Source organism: Arachis hypogaea, chromosome 11 (genome assembly GCF_003086295.3).
Source record: "Arachis hypogaea cultivar Tifrunner chromosome 11, arahy.Tifrunner.gnm2.J5K5, whole genome shotgun sequence".
Classification (NCBI taxonomy): Eukaryota; Viridiplantae; Streptophyta; class Magnoliopsida; order Fabales; family Fabaceae; genus Arachis; species Arachis hypogaea.
In genome coordinates, this window is record NC_092046.1 from 43941125 (window position 1) to 43950850 (window position 9726).

A 9726-nucleotide genomic window follows, 5' to 3' on the forward strand; every position below is an offset into this window, starting at 1 on the left:
ACATCACTTTTACTCTTTCACTTGCACACCTTCAATATCCAATATTTTCTAAATTCAATTCACTCTTATTGTAATTGCCTAAGCTTGCTTGTGTTTAATTGATGCTCATCTCTTGCTTGCATCTTAGGCCATTTAGTTGAGGAACTTATTCTTCAATTTTTGATTATGTGGATGTCGTTTTAACCGGCCGTTGTGTGTCTTCTAACCGTGTGCACACTTGGAATACACACATGGCTCATTTTTTCATCATACCACACAACTATGCAAACTTCCTCAATTAGATGCTTATTTGCTTACTCCTTTGCCATTTTTGTGCTACTTGCCCTATGATCCCTAATTATACTTTATTCATTCTTTTTGAGGATGAGACGTGAAGGCAAGGACCCGGCGAAGGAGGAGGACACTGAGGATGAAGATGCCAAGAATGCATTGGACTTGGCAATTTTAGTACAACCTGAGCCTCCGCATTCACCAACTGAAGGTGGAACTCTTGAGAGACACTCTCTCCGGATCGTGTTCGTGCACGGAGGACCGTGCAACGCTTAAGTGTGGGGGAGGATTCGTCATTCCGGGGAGTAAACTTGCTTTTTCCGAATACTTTGCACTTTCATTTTTTGTTTTCTTTTAGTAAGTTTCTTGTATATATTTGGAGTATTTTTTATTGTTGCATTGCATTTTTCTTTTGGTATATATATCATAGTTTATATCTAGCTATTGCATATTGCATTTTGCATATTTTTCTTAGCATATATTTTATAGATAGAAGTTGTGATTGGATGATGTGAATAGTATAATGCATAGTTTAATTTTGATCCTAATTGTTCATGTTACTTTTTGCTTGTTGAAAATTAGGAAAAGAACTAGGAAAGATTTTGAAATTGCATCCATCACAACATACATACATACATACATACATATATATAGGAAATAATTTTGGTAAAAAAGAACAAAATTTTTAAGAATTTTGTTTTTAGGGCGTTCTATTGGATTGATTTGGAAAACTATTTTTACACTTGCTTGAATGATTTTTTTATGAAACATGGAAGAGTGGTAGAACAAAGCAACCTTGTGAGTTGTTGAGCCTTTAATGAGTGGTTACACATTGTAACCACAAATTTTTTTCATTGTGTGCTATGCTCCTTCTATGATTATAATCTTGGTTTTGCTTGATTCTTTATGTCCAATGTTTCATGTTTTGAATGCATTTAGCATGATTGAGGCCGTTTTGAATTAAACTCACTCACCCATATGGACCTACCCTTGCATCTACCTTTGTTAACCCCTTTTGAGCCTCTTAATCCCCTTTGTTTTAATTGTTAGCACATCACAGCCCTAAGCGGAAAATCATGAATTACCTTGAATTGCATCTTTGATTAGCTTAGGTTGAAGAGTGTGTTTCATTTAAGTGTGGGGGGAATTTTAGGAAACATTGGTAGTGAATGAAAAAGTTTGTATTGGGTATGCATTGAAAAAAAAATTGGAAAATGAGTGCACATTCATGTATCAATTTGCTTTAACCATATGCATTTGTCCTAGAAAAAGAAAAAAATATAGAAAAAAAATAAATAATAATAAGATGGGACAAAAGTCATACTAAAGAAAAAGAAAAAAATGAATAAGAAGTGCATATGTGGACTTGGATGAAAAAGATGCATGAATGTGTATAAAAAGTGTGATTATGGGAGGTTAGGTTGCATATTTTGTGATTTGGTTGATGTAGGTTAAGTTGGACACTTGAGCTAATCAAAGATCCAATTTCTTAGTCCACTTAGCCATATTTATCCTACCTTAACCCTAACCCCATTACAACCCTCTAAAGACCTCATGACACTTGCACTCATGCATCACGTATTTGTTGATTGTTAAATGAAAAGCAAAACCTTGAAAGCATGATTAGGAGGAGACTTGAGTGACTAGACCCTAAAACACCGAGCGTTGAGAGTGTATACACACCTATGTGAGGGTTCAATTACTTAACTCTATGTTTCCATGCCTCTTATTATGTATTCTTGCAAGTTGCTTCATTTTGATGAGTAAATCAATTCTTTAGATTTTGTTTGCATTGAGCTACTTCTTTGCTTAGCCCTATATGTCTATACTCTTACTTAGAAATTTTATTGTTTGTTTTTACCAAATCGATAGGAACCATAGTATAGATATAGATAGATAGTGTTTTGCATAGTTGCATGCATTTAGTTAGTACATTGAATAAGTTGCTTGCCCTTTTATCCTTCTCCTTTGTATGTGATTAGCATGAGGACATGTTATTGTTTAAGTGTTGGGAAATTGATGAATCCATATTTGACGATGTATTTTGGTTTGATTTGAATGGATTTCATCACATAAACTCACACTTATTCACCTAAATAGCATGCTTTTGTGTTTTCTCTCTAGATTGTGCCTAAATGTGAAAACATGCGTTTTTGAGCTTAAATTAGTGATTTTAATCCCGCTTTTATGACACTCGATGCCATGACATGTTTGTTGAGTGAATTTAGGTCCTAGAGGCAAGTTGGGCAAGGCAAAAGTGGAAGGAAGCATGTACAAAGGAAGAAAACATGAAAAAAAACAAAGGAGAAGCACACAGCCATGTGTGCGTACGCATAACTCCCTGTGCGTATGCACAACTGCAAATTTAGCGACCTGTGCGCGCGCATACATCTGTGCGTACACACAGGTTCCAGTGCGTGCCTTCATTAAAAATGCACGTGCACTCGCGTTTTGGGGCTCTTTTTGGCCCATTTCTGAAGGCTTGAGGCTGAAATCAAGAGCTATATGAACGGGGCAACATCTCATATGAAGGCATAAGCTTAGGGAGCTCACTTGTAGGGTAGAAACACATAGTAAGAGTAGGAGTAGGGTAGATTAGGAAATTCTCTCTTAGGGTTTTAATTAGAGTTTGTAGAATTTTATACTTCAAGTTTGATTTTGGATTATTGCAATTGCATTGTAAGTATTTCTTTAATTTCTCCTTTAATTACATTACTTGTTCTACACTTTCATCTATTTCAATTTCTCTTGTCCATATTTACATAGTCTTGTAATTTTGGATTCCTAGTTGTTTAATTTGATTTTTTATGGCTTCTATATGTTTGTTTAAGTTGTCTTTATTGATTTTGAGAATTTGTGGTTCATAGCTTTCATTAATTTACCAAATTTGCCATACTTTATGATTATGCATATTAGGTGTTTGATAAAATGCCAATGTTGATTATGGGGTAATTTTCACCCCTTGGCTTGGGAGAAATGAGTGTATGGATTACTAGAGCCATAATGTCCAATATTTAGTGATAATTCTTGGGTTGTTAATTGTTCTTGTTCCCACTAACGCTAATTTGTTGCTAAGGTAATTAGCAAGCAAGCTAGGATTTGTGGGTTAAGAACACTTATGCTCATTTAACTTACTCTCCGATGTGAGGATTGATTTAGTGAGATTAATCCATCATAATTATCATAGTTGTGGTTTTGGCAAGGAAGGGATTCCATAACTCATCCCAAGTCAAGGTTTCATTTGTGTTTCGAACCTCTTTTCAATCACTTTATAGTTTTACTTGTTTATATTACATACATAGTTATTTTATTCTTTTATTAGTTTATTAATTGCAAATTTTTTCTAGTTCTTTAATTCCTTTATTTTGTTTGCTCTCAATCATTGAAAACCCCTTTGTTCTTGCAACCAAAATGGTGCACTTGTTGGCATTAGTTCCTTGGGAGAACGACCCGGGTGTCGAAATACTCTCGGTTATATTTTGTATTGAATTGTGACATCTTTTGGATTGAATTTTGATTGTGAGATTTTATTGTTGATTTGGACTATACTACCAATGAAGGAATTCCATTTTGAGAAACTCTAGATCAACGATAAAACGCTCGTTGTCAAGGACCCCTCAACCACGTATGAGGGATTGGGATGCAGGCACAACTAATAGGACAAAGAAAAAAGAGAACCCTATGGTGAGCAAGATGTTCCTTCTTAGAATTTGTTAGTTGCAACTATGCAGTTTGGAACATGAGCAAGGGTTTATGTTATGGTTAAACTAGTAACTGGTTGTGCCATTATTTAATAAGCCTAAGTGACATGCTCTATTAGTTAGTATTGGGTTCTTTGTGTACTATGAAAGCACTTTGACGTGTTTGTGAACCACTTGTTTGATATTGTGGTTTCAGGTATCCACCATAAGGGGGGAGTTAGTAGCGCATCATTGCGCACAACCCATCATTCAGTATCATCGGAAGCGGATGACGACGATGACCAGTCCATTGGCATCAGACTCCACGTCAAAACTCTTCAAAGGAAAACACCTCAGCGTGACAGGGTAGAAGGGAAAATCATCACAACCATCCAGTTGGAATCAACTAATCAACCAACCGAGACAGTTGCTCCTGAACCAAAAACACTATCAACAGAATTGGTTGAGTTTGCAGGGGTTGAGGAATATTCTACTAAATTTTTTGACAGGCAAGTGATTACTACATAACTTTGTTTCCAGTAGTAGTATATAAGGTTTTTTTATAGCATCCTATACAATTCCTGAAGGTTGACCACCGTAATTTTTTTTAATTCCAAACAGGCATCCTGCCATCTTATCTCAGCGGGAGCCGGAGTGCGAAATGATATGGGCAAATATAGAAAAGGGCATTTACGCCTCGAGACCCATTAGCATAGACCGGATCTAAGAAATCATTCCTAGAGGTTCTTCCTACGCACACCGAGTCCACAGCGCCCCTCTTTCTCTCTTGGGATGACGCTGCTCTTTAAATCACCCTCACCTCCTCCTCCCTGACCTATTCATCCATTACTTCGGGGACGGAAAATCACCGAATGGGAAGAACAACAAATCAGAGGATGGGCTGTGGACACTTCTCTTGATAGCCACCATACTTTGGCGTCATATGATGGTAGATCACACCTAGTGCTATCAAGGGAGGACTTGTGCATACTGAGACCTCGTACATGGCTCAATAACAGTGTATGTAACGAAAAATCATGTTTCTCCAATTTGTTTGTTGCTTATGCATTGGTGACATTGACGATTTTACAAGCTGGTTATGTAGGTCTTACACTGGATGTGTTGCGCATTCAATGACTCAGGTCTCAAAAGATTCACACGTGACTTTTATTGCGTGTGTCTTGGGATTCTGATTAGGAAACGTCCATATTAATCATTTATTTACAGTACAGTTTATGAACTTTTGATAATTTGTAATTGTATAGAAAACGGTATTGGTCCCAAAGAATCTGCTAAACTTTCAAGATTGACCGAATCCAGCGTATGTCGGATTGGGTCAACACTTTGGTGCCGATACTAGATATTTTGACAAGGAAATCGCTTCAAATAGAAAATGGGTACATATGTTTGCAGTGTAATAAGTTACTATAATCATAGCATCATTACAATAGATTATGTGTTTTTCTTTGTAAATGCAAGAAATATACCTAGTTACAATTGTTGGTTGTGCAGTGGTTTTTCCCTGTATGTATCACCTATCACTGGTGGGTGTATGCATTTGATGTCTCCGAGAAAAGGCTGTTCGTACTGGATAGCATACACAGTAAAACTGATACAGCACGGAGCAGGCTAGATTCATATGCAGTACCATAATAGCTCATCACTATTAAGCTCTATTTAACCGTTCTTGTTGTATTCCGTTTAACTTTAGTCGTTTGTGTCTTAGGCGAGGCTCATTGAAGACATTGCACAGGTGGCTATCCCGACTTATAAGTCCACTCAAAAAGAGCTGCCTTGCACTTGTGCCTCTGTTTCAATATAACCAAATGGATGATTCTTCCCTTCAAAATTTCACAATGTATTAATTGTTTAGTTATATTGAGATGTTCCACTAATAGAATTGCATTTTTCTGTTCACTTAAATTTGACTGTGGTGTGTATGCAATAAAATACATGGAGTACTGGAACGAAGGCATAAAACTAGATGACTGGCATTATGTGAGCTTCCAAACCTATATACTTTATTACCATATTTTTTATACACAGGTCAATGTCTGTACCTACAAGCAGTTTTTTAACATTGATTTTTATATGCAGGACATCGTCAAGTTATACAGGTTGGAAATAATACTGGACATCATCCTATCTCACAAGAATATATCCATTGGAGCTGCCTTGAATGCCCTTGACGGCCGTGCTCGGCCTCCTGTGCGCCGCAACCAACCAAGGAACAAACGCATGGAGGTTAGGACTCCATTCACAGCACCTGATACAAAGAGCATACTTTGGCGAGCTGGAGGAAAGCCTAAGAAAATGTCCACCAGAAGGAGCTAAACATGGGAAGAAGTAGGCTCCATATTACGTCTTTCTTTACATAGGGAGGAAATATCATCACATCCTATGCTATATTTTGTTGGGACTAGACAAATTACTTGTCTTACACAATGTGATTATTTCTTTTGGATTGTTAGGTTGTTTATGGATAGTTGCACTTTAGACCTTGACAAACTTTGCTGGTTAATTCAACGATAATGCATGTACTGTTGATATGAATTTTGTCTTTTGCACCTTGGTTGGAGATAATTTTGTGCACAGGCTCAACAACTTATGGGTTTTGAAGTATAATTTTTGCTAATGTATATACCTGTTGAGGTTCCTACATGTCTCTGGATGTCTCTACTTATCTTAATCATGCATTGTTAGTCATATTTTGCTCGCAGCTGACTGAAAACGGAACTGTGTTCTGGTGGAGGTGTAACTTCTGCTTTATGTGTCTATTTTAGTTGTGCGTCGTTAGAGGTGTCTTTTCACAGATGTGTCATCCGGAAGAAGTGTCTTTTTCCAATGTGTTGTTTTGGATGTTGTTTAACTTCGGATGTGTCTTCCGCGGAAAGTGTCTTTCTGCTGTGACTTCTTCGGATATGTATATAGACGGATGTGTCTTCCACTAAAAGTGTTTTTTGGGAGAGGTGTTTTCTGCTGTGACTTGTTACAGGTGTCTATAGATGGATTTGTCTTTTTCAATAAGTGCCTTTGAGCAGTGTCTTTTTACGAGGTGTCTTCCCAGGGATGTGTCTTTTCTAGGAAGTGTCCTCTAGCAGTCACTTTCTAGGAGATGTCTTCACAGGGATGTGTCTTCTGCAAGATGTGTCTTTTGTGAGTGTGTCTTTCGTGTCTTCAACGATATATGTCTTTTGCGAGTATGACTTTCTAGGAGGTGTATTCATAGGGATGTGTCTTCTGCGAGATGTGTCTTTCGTGTTTATTCATCAATATCACGTAACATTCATTGGTATTTTGTGAGGCAAAATGCAAACTTTAAAAACTTGTCAAGGTTTGACAATATTAATCAATGAACATAAACACAATAAAGAATGATATATATCGTCAGCTTAACAATGTTTATTTCTTTAACAACCTGAATAATTTTTCGATGATAAGTGTAAAAAAGTTACTAATAAAGAAAGGGATATCTCCATACAAATCTATAATCAAAATTCTTCTAAGTAGTTTGAAATGAGTTTAACAACGATAAGAACCCACCATGTTCCTGTGATTCATTCGCTCTCCCATCATAACCCACCACTATATCTTGATTCATTGCTTGATCAACTTCCTAAAAAGAACAAACATGCATAAACAAAAAGTGAATAACAGTGACAACTTTATCCATCTAGTCATGTTAACAAGTGATTCGAAACTAATGAAAAAAGAAAGACATACTGGCAGTGGATTCTTCTTCTTTCTTTGCATAGATTTCTTGATTGAGGTGTCGAGTTCAGATCCAGGCCTCTTCAATCTCGGCCGACCCTTTGTTGAAACCTTTGAAGGACCTTGAACGTTAGATTCACCAAGAGCCGGGTTACGCTGTGTGACCGTGCTATTTTGTGTAGTTGGAACACGCCTGGACCCCAAGTTCACATGATAATCAAGCAACTTTGACCTTAACTGATCAAGACCTAAATGTAACATGGCCGCTTCTTCTTCGCATGTCACGAAATCCTGGGCAACATTATAGAAGTGTGAATACAATCATCTAAATAACTTGTGGCTTTCGTCTGATCGCTTCTCGTCGTGGCTGCTCTTGATGAAAGTGTGTTTTCGCTGTACATTCTTGCTCCATCGAGGGATCACGTAGCAAGATGGTACTGTGTCTACTCCATAATAAAAGAACACAACAAGACAGTGGCAACAAAGAATACCTCTTGATCCAAACATGTTGCATTCGCACCGAACCTTGTGTGTCTTGGGGTCAAACTCGACACTATACGTCCAGGACCTAGGCTCCCCATATAGTAGGTATTGCTCGTTCACGGTCACTCGAAACAAATCACCCTCTTGAGTGACACCACGGACTAAACAATCCCCTCTTTTCCTGAATTCATGTTGAACTTCCCTAAACTTAGAGGTTGTGTACTCACGCTAAAATTGTCTTTCAATTGTAGAGCTCGATGAACATGGGACAACTCCTTTAGAGTCTGTAGCATCGTCCTCCAGTTTTATTTGCTCTTTGTTCCCAAGCACATTGTCATACTCATGCACGAACTGAACCAGTCCACTTTTGCAATGCAGGTAACCACCGAAAAAGGCGTGCATACTCTCACTCCGTTGGGTACTTCTCATACCAGCCCAAAATTCACCTTGAAAATATATTAGAACCCACATTCGACGCTCATCATAAAGGTCTATAAAACCAAAACATATCAAAGCAAGAATCATCATCATGAATAAATAGTTACATCACAGCACACAACTAAAGACTTAGTGAAGCAACTATAAGAGCACAATAAAGCACATACCTGATAGCCATTTATTTTTCTCTAGGTTAAACTCAGTAATGAATGCACACCAATCCTTCTCAAAAGATTCTTCAGAATGGGCATTCCAAATAGTGCCATGCATTTTAGCATCTATTTTTCTGTACTGAGCATATCCTCCGAACTTATGTGGTATCTTCTTCATTATGTGCCATATGTACCATCGGTGTCTAGTATTTGGGAAGACATTCCTAATAGCGCCAAACATGGATTTGCACTGGTCCGTGATGATGGCCTGTAGGGGAGTTCCCATGCACTTCAACCAGTGTTTAAAGACCCACTCAAAGCTACGAATTTCCTCATTTCCCAACAAAGCACATCCGAGTAGAGTGAACTTGCCATAATGGTTGACACCAATGAAAGATGCAAACGAAAGTCCATGCCTGCAATAAATACAGCCAAAAACTACTAAATCACAATAGTGTGCAATAAATGTAAACCCTTACAATGGAGGCAGAGACACAAACATACTTGTTTCTACTGTACGTTGTATCAAATGATATCACATCACCAAAATATTCATAGGACGCCCTGCATCTTGCATCTACCCATAGCGCACTCTTAAACTTTTTAGTTTCGTCCACATTAACTGTGTAAAAGAAATTTGGGTTTATATCTCTCATTCGCATGAAATAGCTAATATTTCCTTCACATCTGCGTTTACGTCAGCACAGCGCAGATTCCTCGTTATGTAGTTCCTCACATCCTTTTTTGAGTAACCCAATTTTGATGACCCACCAACCTCGTTCGCCAATGCGAGATAAGTCTTGTTGGGCCGTATGCCAGCCTCATCGTTGTTCTGAATCACACACTTGGCATGCATGGTCAATTCCCTGTACTCACTGTAATGCACAACTTGCTTTGCAGAATACGTGTGGGTGTGCTTCAATTCTAATTTGGATACCATCCAATTATCATTCTGCCTATCAAGCATCACGTACATCCTTGCTTTGCACCCG

At 37.8% G+C, this 9726-nt stretch overlaps 1 protein-coding gene across 1 annotated transcript; it reads right to left on the reverse strand.

Annotated features, from left to right (window-relative positions):
- Nucleotides 1-8372: 8372 nt before the first annotated feature.
- On the reverse strand, nt 8373-9390 carry LOC112721304 (protein FAR-RED IMPAIRED RESPONSE 1-like). The gene is made up of 3 exons (XM_025772374.1): nt 9239-9390; nt 8750-9150; nt 8373-8635 (listed from the first exon to the last, which is right to left on the reverse strand). Exons 1-3 carry the CDS (start codon nt 9388-9390, stop codon nt 8373-8375), a joined length of 816 nt encoding a protein of 271 aa, XP_025628159.1.
- Nucleotides 9391-9726: the final 336 nt, after the last annotated feature.

Excerpts from the sequence above, each read along its gene's own strand:
- LOC112721304 (XM_025772374.1), bottom strand. The coding sequence starts at position 9,390 with ATGAGAGATATAAACCCAAATTTCTTTTACACAGTTAATGTGGACGAA. Across the intron at positions 9,151-9,238 it reads ACAACGTACAGTAGAAACAA|GCATGGACTTTCGTTTGCAT; the intron begins GTATGTTTGTGT and ends TATTTATTGCAG. Across the intron at positions 8,636-8,749 it reads GAAAAATAAATGGCTATCAG|ACCTTTATGATGAGCGTCGA; the intron begins GTATGTGCTTTA and ends TTGGTTTTATAG.